Genomic DNA, 15,091 nt, shown 5'->3' with positions numbered 1-15,091 from the left:
ATGAGTATCCCAACATTTTCCATTTACAAGAAATACAACGGCCTTCTCCTGGATTTAAAATCAACAACGAATCTGTTTCCAAACTACAATTACATATCTGTGAAAACGCCTGAACAACTTTTCAAACCTCAGCGGTCTGGCGGTGTAGGGGGCTGCTGAGGTGCTCCCCGGGCGGTACAAGTGGCCCTTGAGCCGGATAGCGTTCCCAGTTCACCCCCCAGCAGCGCCAGCGGCAGCAGCAGCGGTGGCAGAGGGGGAGCAGCCGCCGCTGTGGTCGCATTAAAAACTGCATCGCCCTTTGTGACAACTGTAGATCAGTGAGCCATCAGCTCCCGTCTCGCCCTTGTTTCGGGGACTTGTAGTTTTTAGTGTAAAGAACGCCGGCGCGTGGTAGAGACCCTCCGTGAGAGTAAAACTACAGTTCCCTCGTAGCTACTCGGAGGTGTTGGTTGTCAATATGGCTGTTGTCAGACAGACAAAGCAGAGAGGCAAATAATTCGCTTCTGATTAGAAATCCTTGGAAAGGGGTCGGACAGGGCACTGTAGTCATATTGCGTTATTGGTCGGCCGCAGTAAAAGACGCCGCGGGTCTTTGCTCAAGTTGCCAAGGTTAAATGGTTAAGTGGACGATTTGAACCGAGGTAAGTCGTGTACTTAGAGAAATACAACAGTGAAAGTGATGTTATTAATATCAAACGCCCGCTAGCCAGCGGCGGCGGCTAACATCAGCTAGTATCAGCGTTGGCACGGCTAGCATGTTATGCTAATCGTTCCACAGCGCGAGCGCTAGCGACATAGCATATGTTACGTTTCCAGCCGTCCTCTGTGATGCCCGGTGTCGTCGGTATACACTCAGCGCTGGCAATGACGGGAATCATTCTGGGTTTTTAGAGGGTTGCGAGCTGGCTAATGTAACGTTACGCAGGGCACTGCCCGTCCGTCACAGACACGCCTGCTAACGCTAGCTTTTGGGCAAAGGGCGTGAAAGCATCAGCCGGTGGCTCTCCCGCAGCGTCGAGACGAGCGACGGATTCGCGCTCTCCTCGCGGGGCCCACGGTCCTCAGCAAAACAAACACACATGGACGGGGGAGAGGTGCCATGAGCTGTGGTCAATGTTGGGACAATTTAGGAAACGAGTTAGCTTTACACTGGGAGTATCTGATACATCATGCACGCGCCCTGTATTTAGGTAAGAAAGCTTCTTTATTTCTTTCTTTTTTTTGCATGATGCAAAACCCTACGTGTTTGGCGGCTGTCGTTATGTATGATTTATTTTTTCTGGTGTGAGCTTTGAAGAGTTCTAGATCTAGTTTGCACTGTTATCACGTTGATGATCAAATCCGTCAGGGATGTGTTGGTGTACCATCTGTCAAAGACAGGCCCTCCTCAGTGGCTCTTGTCTTCTGATTAGAGTAGAAGTAGGGTCACTCATAATAAACTCATCACCGGTGTGTTTTGTGACCTACAGTGAAGCAGCACAGGCTGGATCTGTGTTCCTCTGTGTGTGTGTGTGTGTGTGTGTGTGCGTGTGTGTGTGTCAACCACTTAAACCCTCTAAATGGAATAGTTAACTTTTGTAAATACTTGACCCTGGATGGCTACTGATTTCAAATGCTCAGTTTTGCTTGCAACACTTGCAGCTCTGTATCAGTCAGTACATACACTTGCATGCTCCGGCTAAAGTAACCAGTGTGACAGTTGTCTCACCCCCGGGATGTGACAGGTTTTGCAATGATTTACGGCATTAATAGCCTGCCTATGAACCACTCAAGAAACTAGTTAATGTTCTCCGGTGCTGCTCAGCCACCCTGTGGTACAGAAGTCATGTATTTCAGTGCCCACTCAAAGTGACTTTCCCCCTGTGCGAGTCTGAAATGTTGCCGATTGTTCTTTTCCTTTTCAAAGCTCGGGGTTACAGACCTTTTTTTAAAGGCTTATTCTATTCACCATGGTCATATTAGCTCCCTTCACAATAACTTCAAAACACTGCAGACATAATCAAGTAATTTTTGGTTGTTCCTGTCCTCTGCACAGCTTGGACTCGCACAGATGTAGAGAAGAAGAAAAAAATGCCCGTGACCCCTTTTAAACCGTTTATCATATCAGCACAGGTCGGGGCTGGCAAAGAAGATGGAAAAAAATCTGCCGCAGTCTTGATTCCAGTCGCATTGATTTTGAGCACTGCAAATTGCTTATGAAAAACACAAAGCGTGGGTGGCGCGCCGAGCCGGGGATATGTTGTAGCTCTTAAAGAACGGCATTCAGAATGTTAAGATAGCATCAGCTGTCAAGGTGACTCTGCGCGCGTTGCCGGCTGGTTCCCAAAAATAGCAGATTTTTATGCCCAGCCCCTCCCCTCCCTCTTTCTTTCTTTTAAACTCTTATCTCTTGCTCCTGTCTTCCTTTACTTATTTGCTGCCTCTTTATTTTCTTCTAGCAGTTTTCACCACCCCTCTCTTTTTACTTCACCCCATCTGACTCTCCTTCGCTACCGCTCTCTGCCTCCCTCCTCCTCTTCCCATCCTTCTCATTTCTCTGCAACTGCGTTCCTTTTTCACTCTTTTCCTACTTAATCCTCTGCCATCCCTTCAGCTGTCTCATTTCTGTTTGACTTTCCTCCTTTTCTCCATCTCTATTTCTCTTCATCTTTAACTTCCTTAACTTCCCTCTGCATTGCCTGTCTTCCCCCCCCCCCCCCCTCTGTCTCCCCTGTCTCACAACCTGTCTGTCTTGTCTCTCATCCAGCAGCAGGATGTCTGAGTTCAGCGAGGAGCCGCGCTTCACCATCGAGCAGATAGATCTGCTGCAGCGGCTGCGTCGCAGCGGCATGAGCAAGCAGGAGATCCTGCACGCGCTCGACACTCTGGACCGGCTGGACCGGGAGCACGGCGACAAGTTCGGCCGCCGCACCTCTTCTTCCTCCTCCTCCTCGTCCTGCTACGGAGTAGGCGGGGCAAACGGCTGCGCCAACAACTCCGCTTCGAATGCCAACAACAGCAACACTGCCTCGGCGCCCACCACCACCTCCTCCTCCGTGACGTGCAACGGAGGTGAGGGCGTCGCCGGCGATCACTCGGCGGCAGCCACCTCCTCCTCCTCATCCAAAATCTCCACCGCCACACAGACGCAGTTTGGCAGCGGAGGTGGGCTCTCGCCGTCCCCTAGCAACAGCTACGACACATCCCCGCCTCCGGGCCCTCCGCCGCCGTCCGCCGTCCTGCCCTCACCGGTCTCACTGGTGGCTCTGTCGCAGAACGGCCGGGACAGCCTGGCTGCCACGCCCAACGGTAAGCTGTCTCCGCCCAGATACCCGGTGAACAGCGCGGCGGCAGCGCGAGCATTCGGGTTTGAAGCGACAGAGGAGGACCTGGATATTGACGACAAGGTGGAGGAGCTGATGAGGTCAGTGGTGATGGAGGTGAAGTGAGCTCCAAAACTTTATTTGGGAAAGTTTTTTAGTATTCATGTATTAAGTTGGACATAAGTAACATAAGTTAGTCCAACTTTAAAAGACACATCATCGTCCGAGTTTGTGGATCTACTGTAAGTACAGCGACAAAGCTAAAACGTGTCGTCTCTTGGTGATTTGAAAGGTTTCTTTCACTGCAGCGAGATCTCAGTATACTGTTCTTGCTGTATGAAATGAACAGCGGATGAATGAATGAACAAACTTCACAAAATGTTCTTGTGTTTAAAGCACACAAGAAAGCACTATAGGTGCAAACCTTATTATATTGTATTATCCTTCTTTCCTCATAGATTTTTTTTGCGGTGTCGGGAGTCGGTGCGATCGTCTTTATTGGCGGTAATACCTGTAACGATAAGACAAGGAAGCACAGTTTAGGGTTAACTACACAGGACCAACTGGAAGCTCCACTAAAGCTCCACTGTGTGCAGCCGCTGTAGGACTGTGTGTGTGTGATGGGCTTATTGTTTCTTTGTTATTGCTGCTATGGAGGCAGCTATACGTCGTATCATGTGTGCAGCGGTCCAGGTCAAGACAAATCTCCTCGTAGGGACAAATAAGTTTATGGTATCGTACACGTTTTTAAAAAGTCTGAGGTTCAGAGTTCATTCCTGACTTTGGAAACAGAAGTTGAGAGAACAATCTCACCACCAATTTAATTTAGTTCCTGAGCTTTTGATCAGATCACATGATCTTCATTTTTTGTGTTGAAATGTCTTTTTGGTTCGGTTCGCTTCGGCGTTAACGCTGAGGTTCAGAGTTCATTCTTGACTTTGGAAACGTTTTGTAGCTGTGCTGGAGCTTTTGAGTAAGAAAAGACTGTTAACAGAGCAGCGAGCCCGTGGTTGGTTAATCTATGAAGGTAGAGTAAGTGCATTTGTCTGTTTGAACCTTTTTGAGGTTACATTAGTTTTCATTATTGGGAGTGGACGTTTCAGCTTTTTATCCAGTCTGTGATTATGGGAGCGAGGTCATGTAATGAAATTAACTGATAATTGATGCATTCCAAGCCATCATTAAATGAGTTTGGTTGCTCTGATGCAAATGAGGCTGGGACACGGGGCAGAGAGGTTACCTTTAAGGTGTGCTGCAGTGCTTGTACTGTAGATAACGACGTGGGAGTAGGTGTGCACTGGTAGTGTCCTGACTAGATGACCAAAGCTGAGCAGTCCCAGTTGTTGGGGGGCTCCATGTAGCCCTGGTGGTTCAGGTACATTACTGAGGAGCGTGGAGCTGTGAGACCTTCTAGATCTGCTGAGCGCCTGCAGTAAGCCCCACAACAGAAGCAGAATGGAGCATTTACTACCGTTCACTTCTGTGTTTATGAACCAGGGGGGAATTGCACATGGCAACTAATAGTGCCAACGAATAAAGGAGAAACAGAAAAGGTGAAGTGTCTGCACTCTGCACAGACATTTTATTTCCAGAGTGCCTTATCACATGGCAGTCCTGAGGAGTACTACATTTGTCTTGTACAGCGTGTGCTACACAAAGATGTACGTCCTGTGACGGGTATCAAAATAACAGAGACGGGCATGAAAGGCGTTCTTGTTGAGATCATGCATAATATTCTCAAGTATTCTCTTGCAAACGTTGGGAAAAGCCTTCAGGGGTTCAAGAGGACTTTTTGTGAGAAGGAAAGAAGAGAAGTTTTTACAATCGTGCACCTCCAGATCATTACATGGAATCACAGAAGTAACATCAAATAATATGAGGTTTGAGGGAAACTCACGTTCCAAACAGGAGGCAGCCTCCGGGTCTGAAAAGTGAAGCCATGCTGAAGTGTCTTAAAGCTGCATTCTCTCTAGTGTCCATCAGGGGGCGGCTCCTCTGGTTGTATAGAAGTCTATGAGAAAATGACTCTACTTCTCTCTTGATTTATTATCTCAGTAAACATTGTAAACATGAGTTTATGGTCTCAATCTCTAGTTTCAAGTCTTCTTCAATACAACATGATGTTCATTTAGAGTCAAATAGACCATAAAGCAGGGGATGCTTTAGGGCGGGGCTACCTTGTGATTGACAGGTTGCTAACACAGCGTTGTCCGGTCTGAGAGTTGTCCCTGTTTTCGTCTTAGAAACCCTTTCACAGTGTGTTTTCAGACAGTGAGAGATAATTGTAACATTTTGGTCGCCTAAAAATGTCAGTGTTCGGTTGGACTCCGCTCCGCTGTTTGTGTCACTTATGGTTGGAAAAAAACCAAGATGGTGACGTTCAAAAACCAAAGATGGTGATGGCCATAACGCCATCCCGAGGCTTCAAAGCCGTAGTCCACCAACCGACGGATTACGTCACAGTGAATACGTCCACTTCTTATATTCACTATGGTTTCTAAATTGAAGAAAAGATGAGTTATGTATTACATGTTCTTTTATAGCCATTATTGTGACGTGTCAGTGATGATAATCTATCGCTCTCTCTTCCGCTCAGCCCTCCTACTGCCTCCCAGCTGCCCTGCCTGAACAGTGGGAATAAGAATAGACACTCGGAGCTCAGCCTCTGTCCTCATCGCTGTGCTAGCGCTCCCAGTCGCTCATTCTCGCTGCCTCTGCATCGAACCACATGTCTGAAGTGAAGTGGCAGTCAAAAAGCCCTCATCCCCTCCGCCTGTAGGACGCTCTGGCCCAGCGGGGCTGCAGGGGCGGGACACACGGTTTGGGTCAACCGTCCCACGGTGTCCTTCTGATTTTGTCTCTCTTTTAAGTGTCTCTGCAAGGGTTTGGCCTTTTGAGTTGGCCTCCAACAACACACACAACCCCCTTCCTCCACTTCCCACTCCTCCTCCTCCTCAGTCTCGTCCAGCAGCTTGTGCTCCATTGATTCAGCGGGTGTCGATACAAGCAGCGTTTTTTGAGCTCTAATTTTAGCTGCGCCGCAAGAGGCTGGTGTGGAGGATATTGATGCAGGATGTCAAGGACTCGTGACACCTTCTCCTTTCAGAAATACACCAGCGGAGCACTCGGGCGCTCTCCATTTTCGACCGTGTGAATCTGGGATACCGACCGGGTTCAAAGTGATGGTAGGGTTTGAGCACCAGTGCTGTTAAAAGTTGGGCGGGGGTGGGGGGGGTAGGTGCCCACTCGAGAGGCCTTCCGGTAAAAGTATGCAGCATTGTTGAAATGGATAAACGCGGTTCTACCCATGTGACTGGTGTTCACAGTGTGCACCAGGATGGGGCATTAAGCCGAGGCAGCCCTGTGCGGCTGTGTGCGGCTGTGTGCGGCTGTGTGCGGCTGTGTGCGGCTGTGTGCGGCTGTGTGCGGCTGTGTGCGGCTGTGTGCGGCTGTGTGCGTGTCCCTGTGTATGCATCAGGGAGGGGATCGGGCTCCCAGCCAGAAAGCAGGGTGGGTACACAGTGTGACTGCACATGTTCACTCACCACCTTCCATTCCTGCAGGTCCCTGCATGTTTCTGTTTCACCATCCGAGGACTAAGGCGGTGGGAACGTGTCCGCCAAGTACATTTTTTAAATTGTGGCTCAATTCAATAAAAGTTCATCCCTTTTGTTCTCCTCTGTATGCTGCGTTGATTATGTGATGAAGACATGAAAGAAAAGAACAATAGACGGATAATGCTGTCAAAATGCAGCGTAGATTATGATGGACTCATTGGTTTTTGTAGTGTTCCTATGAATGGGTAGAATTATCTGACATGTGACTCAGTTATTGTTATTGTACAATATACCAAACTAGTGCTTGGTAATAGAACTGTAGCGGATCCATGTTGTGATGGGAGACTGGATACGGTCTTAGGGTTTGGTGGGATGTCCCCTCTGAGTCGATCAGTCAACTTTTTACTTGTTTTCTCAGAAACTTTATTCTCTGGTAAACCTTTAAAGTGGTGTGATACTTTGTGAAGAGTTTTACATAATCTGTTAATTTAATCAATTAGTTGCCAAAACGAATGCTGGTCAACTAAGAATGTCTTTGGTCTTTGGTCGTGGACAGCCCTGGATTTTGGATTACATAATATCGTAATATGGCATAAGTGCTGTCATTTCCTATCAAAAATCTCATTGTGTAAATATTTAGTGAAAGCAACAACTAGGGATACACCCATCTGACTCGATACCGAGTACCGACCTGATACCAGTGTGTAATAAGCTGTATCCTCACCGTGTGGATGAGACTGGGACCATTCTTTTATGTGGAAGGCAACGGCAGGTCAGGCTGGATTCAAACATTACTTTCATAACCTTTTAAAACAAAGTGAGACAAATAAATACATAGCATACAATTCAACTGTATAATTAAAATTCTAGTATATAATGTAGATGGTATTTAAACATAGAACTGAATTGAATAGATCAGCCCCATTGTCACTATACCCCATCCAGCCATTTGAGTCAGTATCAGTGCATCCCTAACAGTCAACCCTACAATATCATATTAATATCGATAAACATGGTGAGATTTGATGTAAATGATGCAGCACAGCTGGTTGTGTGTGAATGCATGTTAATAGTGAGAAAATAAAAGGTGCATTTCTGGCCATAAAGAAGCTGTCGGGACATCTAATCTGCACTACATGACTTTTAGATGTCTGTTGGTTATGTGTCCCCTCACCTTGTGCGTTCACATGCTGTTGGATGTCTCCCTATGCATAGTCCCAGCCCGGCTCTTCAGATGTGGCCGCCGGCACTGTGCTAAGTGCTGTTGCTGTTTGTGTGTCTGCAGGAGGGACAGCAGCTTGGTGAAAGAGGAGATCAAGGCGTTCCTGGGGAACAGGAGGATCTCTCAGGCCGTGGTGGCACAAGTTACCGGTTAGTACCGACACACTCCGACACCCTGCTGTCCGTTACAAACATACTGTTTTACATGCTAAGCAATACAAAGAAGATGAGATAGGGCGGCTTCTTTTACAGAAAAGTGAGAAGATGTCAACAGCTAATAATATGTGCACTTACGGTTTAGGAGTTTACCTTGAATCTCAGTTCAACACATGGCAGCTAGCAGGGGTTTGTGACATTACAGCTGGGTCTTTGCGTGTAAATCAGAGGTCAGGTTTAAGTGCCCAGCAGCATTAGTGGCTACGGCCTGTGTGAGCGATGGGAGAAGAAATGCATTCATGAGCTAAATAGAGAGAAACCCCCCCGCCTCTAGTTTGTCTGTCTTGAATTCTCCCAACGGTCGTTTACAAATTGTGCCGGGGCCGGACACAAAACACTCAGTTGTGATTGGATGTCTTTGCAGGCATCAGCCAGAGCAGGATCTCCCATTGGCTGCTGCAGCACGGCTCCGACCTGAGCGAGCAGAAGAAGAGGGCCTTCTACCGCTGGTACACGCTGGAGAAGACCACACCAGGTACGGCCCGGTCGGGCAGCTCGCTGAAGGGCTGTGCGATGAAGAGGCATGCACTGTAGTCATCAAGGCCGTAGTACAAATGAGTTTCATTTAGTTACTCTGAACACTTTAAAGCCCAAGTTGGAGAGTTTTAAAGTCGGATGTTAAGAAAGCAGAGGCTCACTAATCACAGCAGGGGGGGGATTGCAGAGAGGGAAGCACAGTAGGAAAACACGCTGCTGCCAGCACTTTCCTAATGAGATAAGTAGAAGTAGACGGCGTCTTGTGCTCTATGTGCTACAGTGAGATGTGATGAGATGTACAGTATGTGAAGTCCTTATGTGTAAGTGGAAGCTTGTTGAAGTGTGATGTGAATCAGAAGGAAGATGATGTTGTAACAGTAGCAGTTTGTAGGAGCTGAATTTTAACTTAGTGTTAGTCTTTAGGGTGAGTTGCACCCAGGCGACAACCTCTGGTTCTGATGAGTGAAGCCGATGCGGAACTGTCATAATACTTAACAAATATCTCCACTGACCATCAGGGGGCGACTCCTCAGGTTGTATAGAAGTCTATGAGAAAATGACTCTACTTCTCTCTTGATTCATTACCTCAGTAAACATTGTGAACATGAGTTTATGGTCTCAATCTCTAGTTGCAAGTCTTCTTCAATACAGCATGATGTTCATTTAGTACATTATGGTCCATTTAGAGTCAAACAGACCATAAAGCAGGTAATGCTTTAGGGCGGGGCTTACTGTGATTGACAGATGACTGCCGCTACGAGAGCCGTATACAGAGTCTCTACGTCACTCCTCTGCATTCCAAATATTGTAACTTCCCTTCATCAGATACAAAAAAAAAAAAACATGGCGACGGCCGTAATCCAAGATGGCGACGGCGATTTCGAGCAAAATCGCCGAAATCGCGGACCAAATGAGTTTCATGATGCTGCTGAAACAGGAAGCTCTTTTTCTTTCCCTTACTGTTCTGTTGTGTTGTTTTGTGTATTATTTGTCTATCTTGCTCCATTAATTTGGTTTTCTTCAAATGTTTTGTAAATGAACACATAGAAGGTCCAAAGTGAACTTGTCTCGATCAGGTGGCTGTAATGGTAGTTTTGTTTTTGTGGAGGCAAGACGCACATGAGCGTCGTCTCACACAACTTCACTGCTATTGGTCAACAGCAGAAAACCAGCAGGCCTCACGCTGGCTTCGGTTCCCCGCTGTGCACATACACGTGTGCCGTGTCGACCTACAGCCCCCCCCCCCCCCCCACGCCTCGTCCTCGGTGGAGCCCTGCCAACACCGACAGCAGTGCAAATGGCTCCATGCTATTTCTGTCCAGACGGAGATGTGCCTCCATCACTGCTGCAGAGGAACAGCGACGCCCCGTTCATGCAGCGCTCAATAACCCGCACTGTTGCTGGGCGACCCAGTTAGGCCGCGCTCACAATGAGGTTATGATACCGAGCCCGATAGATATCTCAGCTGTTACGGGGCTCCTTCAATGAGGCTTTTTCTTTTTTACTGCAAATCTTTTGTGTGCTTTTCTTCTCTGCTGCAGTCGTGATTTCAGACGAGTCAGCGCGGTCTTTGTCAGCACTATTCAGTCGGGTTTATCATCACAATGTGTGAGATGTGCAGAAGGCGCCGTGCATTCTGGGCTCTCTGGCTGTTGTCTGCTGCCACACACGTTATTACTACATTGTGTTTTTAGACTTTAACCGGCACAGTCGGTGCTCCTCCTGTACCCTCTCCATGTGTAACGTACTGCTGCTTCCAGGTGCCACTCTAAACATGCGGCCAGCTCCGTTACCTCTGGAGGAAATGGAGTGGAGGCAAACCCCGCCCCCCATCACCACCGCCCCCGGGACCTTCCGGCTGCGTCGCGGAAGTCGCTTCACTTGGAGAAAAGAGTGCCTGGCAGTGATGGAGAGGTGAGCGGGGGAATTGAGAAGGGGAGATAGAGCAGTAGATTAAAGATGATGAATGGGAGTTTGTTTCCTAACTCCTCGCTTATTTCCACATGGAGTTGAGGAAACATTGCTGCCCTCTGCGAGGACTTCTGAACTCTTGTCATACAGCGTTAATATCAGCTCCGTTGTGCCACACACGCAACTCCAGTTTGTCCACGTCGTCCTTGTGCAGTGAAATTAATTTAATCAGTGCGAGTCTTCTATTTTTAGCTACTTCAACGACAACCAGTACCCAGATGAGGCCAAGCGGGAGGAGATAGCAAACGCCTGCAATGCTGTCATTCAGAAGCCAGGTAAACCCCCGAAACCAGGGATCCACGCAACAATGAAATGCAAACGATTTGACATGTGTGATTGATAATGGCTTCATTTGCTGGTGACAAATACTCCTGTATAGTGTAAATATTCTGAACGTTACCGGGGAGATTTTCCCTACACAGCCTTGTGATCTGATGGATTAACAAAAAACAGGGTTGGAACAGACTGGAACAAAAATAAATAAATGGAAAAAGCATTATTGTGAATGGTGAGAAAGCGATCCAAGATGCACTGAGTGATCGGAGTGTCATGTGATCTGTTTCAGGGAAGAAGCTGTCTGATCTGGAGAGGGTGACCTCCCTGAAAGTTTACAACTGGTTCGCCAACCGCCGCAAAGAGATCAAGAGACGCGCAAACATCGGTAATGTGGCTTTGGGGAGGGACCACACATTAAGACATTAATTAAGACTTTTCAACGCTGTGCACTGTGGCTCATCATGAATTCATATCATCACTATAATTAGCTCGATGATTGTTGATTGGTCACCTAATATGTTTAATGACTTCTGGCATCCCCATAACAGCTGTGAACAAAAACAAAATCCTCTTGCCGCCAGCATTGACCTAGTTGGCGATTAGATTTGTAAAACAGAACGTCCATTAACCTGCAAGCCGAGGGACTCAAGGACACAACTGAAGACATTCAGTGTCATTTGGCTAAAGCCGGTGCTAATGTGCTAGTTTACATACCTCCACGGTCCTGTCAGACAAGCTGCACATGGATTGTTTATCACTGTTAACTGTATAAAAGTGGATAATCTTACAATGTCACGGTTTAAATGTTAATGTTTAGGTTGGTGTGGTCAGGTTTGCAGGTCATTCTCCTACAAAATGTTCAGAGTAGCAGAATTTAGACTTTTCAACCATTTATCCATTACTGTTCGATAAATATTGATCCCAGTGTTCAATAGTCACAGCTGACTCAGTATGTCACCTGTGAGGTCCACCTGGTATCAATGTTCACTGTCTACCTTTATGATTCCTCATTTTTTCTGACAGAGGAAAATCAGCAGTGATAATTCAAATGTGCAATGTGCAATAGATTTTAAAGGTGAACTTAACAAAGTGCCACTGAGGTTAAAAAAACCTTTTTAAATCAAATTGTAGTTCATGCACCTCTGCTGGAGTATCACTGCCCATTAGGATGTAATGAGGGATATTCTCAGTGACCCATCGTAAATCTAACAATCCATCCTCTTCCTCCAAGAAGCCACAATCCTGGAGAGTCACGGGATAGACGTCCAGAGTCCAGGGGGACACTCCAACAGCGACGACATCGATGGGAACGACTTCTCAGAGCAGGTAGGGAGACGGCACTGTGAACCAGAGGGCTGATCGAAGCCTCAGCCTTCTCATTCTCTATTGTGCTGTGGTTTTTATTTGTTTGTGTTTTTATGGAGCAGCCTCTTGCCAACCGATCACATCCATCCCTCCACATCCTAGGGTTCCTCTGTTCTTGGACTCAGTATTCACTAAGAGTTCACTAATTAGCTCCCCTCTCTTTGGTTAAAGGTAATAAGTGAGATCAGCAGCTTATGGTGTTCACTGGCACATCACTCTTCACAAATACACACACAGAGATATTACAAGAACATTTCAACTGCTGTTTCCCTTCACCCCCAAAGATAAATGTGAAGAATTGCTCCCCAAAGCTGTTGCTCAAGGCACATTAATTAAAGGCCGCTCTCTCCTGCCACCAGTGGAAACTAAGCGGCAGCAATGGACAGTAGCAGCGCTCCGTATCATTGTAGAAACCCACAGCTGACCTCTAGCTTTACTCTTGATTGCACAACATTCTGACCCTCCTGTCAAGTCACGGCTGCTGGAGTAAAAAGAGCCAAAGTTAAAGTTGACCGTTCAAGCTAATGAGTAATGAACAGAGGGCGCATTTAATCTGTGAAGTGTGAAAGAAGACCATTCAGAATCTTTTTTTACTGTTATTCTACTTGGCTAAATGGTGCCCTTTATTTCCTCCAGGCATGTGACCTGCCCTATTTTGACAAGAGACCTCTCAGTCGACCTTTTGGCCTTTACCGACTGGAGCCCACCTCGCCAACACAGGTACATCCACACAGAAACACTGCACCATGTTACCCACCGCGCTGCATGTTCCTTTGTAGCGTAGCAGGATCTGGTTCTCCTTACCCTGGCTTAGATTCTTGTTGCCATGCGGACCGTTCGGAGCAGCGTTTTAGTGATTACGTTGCTGCATGTGGTCGCAGGATGCACCGTCCAAAGAGAGGGCAAAGGAAACTCCCAATGCACTCACACAGAGGTTGAGAGCGGTCCCGTCACTTATTCTCTGATTGCAGTAATCAGGCAGCATGTCACTTTAACGCTCACCCTCAGTTAGATTTAAACAATCAAAATAATGATTGTGATGTTGATTCCTTGTTTTTGGTTCGCAGCACCTTGTATGATCATAGTACTTTATCCTCCGAATATACAGACGATGATGTGCTGAGTTAGCATAGCATATGCAACGTCACAATATACTTTCCTGATCATGAGGAATCATTTGAAAACTTGTGTTTTCAGAAGAGCTCTCATTGAACTGTTTTCCTTTTCTCTGTTACAAACTCTAGCTCTACAGTCACAGACCATATTACCTCTATCTATCTATCCATCTCTCCATCTCTCTATCTCTCCATCCATCTATCCATCTACTCAGCCTCAAAGGGAATCAAAGACATTTGAAGTGGCAATATTCTAAATAATTTACTTTTTTTCCCACTGCCATCCTTGAGCGGAGATCGTCGTTATGTCATTTTATGTGAAGCTAGTCAGAAGCATTTTTATTTAACTTTTTGAAAGAATCTGCCTCCTAGCACCTCTAAAGCTCACTGATTAACTCTTTATATTTAGTCGTATCAAAGCCATTCCAAAAAATGAAGTTTAAAAAAGACAAGCTGTAGTGTTAAAGATGGTTATGCTTTTTTGGGCGGGCAAACTGACTTCCTGTGGCTTCTTTAAAATACTTTCCAGGACGTATAACGTGGTGATTAGAGATCTTTTGAGGTGCTAGTTGAAAGATATTTCCACTTTTGGATAAAGCCAGGCTATCTTTTTTTTCTCTTACTTTCAGTTTGTATGGTAAGCTAAGCTAACTGTTGATCACATGTGCTAAGCCTCGCCCCCATTTCTCACTGTTGCTACACCTGTCAAGCTTTCTCTTCTCTCGCTCTGCACATGTTGGGCTTTACATCGATCACTGCGACACAGTTTTCAGATTTCAGACAGCGGTGCACACGTTAGTAGCCTGTTTTGCTAGCTGATGACAACTATCACCGGTCGATTTTAAAAGCTAACACGAGTTGGTTCATAATGTTACCAGCTGACTGGTATTAAAAGGAGTTCATATGCACTATGAGTATGATGAGGAAGAGCAGACGGTTATTCTGCAGCGTAGCCTTGTTTGGCTGCTTAGCTGACGTACACGTTACTGCTAACATTTGCGATGAGGACTTACCGTTGAGTTTACTATTTTAGGTTACAAGTTTAGCGGTTCCTGTCGTGTTAACTTTCCCCGATTCAATAAAGAGCAGCACAGGGCTTTACAGCCAGCAGTGACACTGGGCTACTACTGCTACTACTGCAGCTAGTTAGCCATATATGCTAACGCTTATAGCTTACACTAGCTGTTTAATGAATTTCTTACACTTTTGCTCTTGTGTTTTTGGAAAGGATGAGAAAAGACACTACCACTACTTTCCACAGCCTCACACACACCACGTCAACACCCAGAAGTCCAAAGCTTGACAGGCCTGCCGCTCAGTCAGAGTAGGGTAGGGTGCTACTGCTCACATGCTGATTCCTGACCGTGGCCCTTGGTCTCTCCCTGTCTCAGGAGGACAGCGCGGCACACAGCGAGCACCAGGACCCCATCTCTCTGGCCGTGGAGATGGCCGCCGTCAACCACACCATCCTGGCCCTGTCCAGAACCGGAGGGGCCCCGAACGACATCAAGACCGAGTCCCTGGAGGACGAATGAACTGCGCGGGGGGAAACAAGGTTGGGGGGGGGACAGACACAGAGTCGAGAGGGGGG

General features: G+C 46.9%; 1 protein-coding gene across 4 annotated transcripts; it reads left to right on the top strand.

Annotated features, from left to right (window-relative positions):
• Positions 1 to 249: 249 nt before the first annotated feature.
• On the top strand, positions 250 to 15,085 carry hmbox1b (homeobox containing 1 b). 4 transcript variants are annotated; one of them, XM_031877324.1, is made up of 10 exons: positions 250 to 1,190; positions 2,747 to 3,403; positions 8,145 to 8,230; positions 8,661 to 8,771; positions 10,534 to 10,687; positions 10,937 to 11,019; positions 11,310 to 11,405; positions 12,252 to 12,346; positions 13,022 to 13,105; positions 14,892 to 15,085. In XM_031877324.1, exons 1-10 carry the CDS (start codon positions 1,114 to 1,116, stop codon positions 15,033 to 15,035), a joined length of 1,587 nt encoding a protein of 528 aa, XP_031733184.1. In that variant the 5' UTR covers positions 250 to 1,113; the 3' UTR covers positions 15,036 to 15,085. The 4 variants fall into 4 exon arrangements, with proteins under 4 accessions (XP_031733184.1, XP_031733187.1, XP_031733185.1 ...); XM_031877327.1 differs by having other exon boundaries at positions 361 to 641; positions 2,750 to 3,403; XM_031877325.1 differs by having other exon boundaries at positions 361 to 1,190; positions 12,255 to 12,346.
• Positions 15,086 to 15,091: the final 6 nt, after the last annotated feature.

The sequence above is a fragment of the Anarrhichthys ocellatus genome, unplaced genomic scaffold (assembly GCF_004355925.1).
Source record: "Anarrhichthys ocellatus isolate YVR2014 unplaced genomic scaffold, GSC_Weel_1.0 scaffold133, whole genome shotgun sequence".
NCBI lineage: Eukaryota > Metazoa > Chordata > Actinopteri > Perciformes > Anarhichadidae > Anarrhichthys > Anarrhichthys ocellatus.
This window is presented reverse-complemented; position numbering and strand designations above follow the sequence as displayed.

Bases quoted from the DNA above. Each gene is read 5' to 3' on its own strand.
- hmbox1b (XM_031877324.1), top strand. From the start codon at position 1,114: ATGTTGGGACAATTTAGGAAACGAGTTAGCTTTACACTGGGAGTATCT. The intron at 3,404-8,144 runs GTCAGTGGTGAT...GTGTGTCTGCAG, and splicing joins AAGGTGGAGGAGCTGATGAG to GAGGGACAGCAGCTTGGTGA. The intron at 8,772-10,533 runs GTACGGCCCGGT...TGCTGCTTCCAG, and splicing joins GCTGGAGAAGACCACACCAG to GTGCCACTCTAAACATGCGG.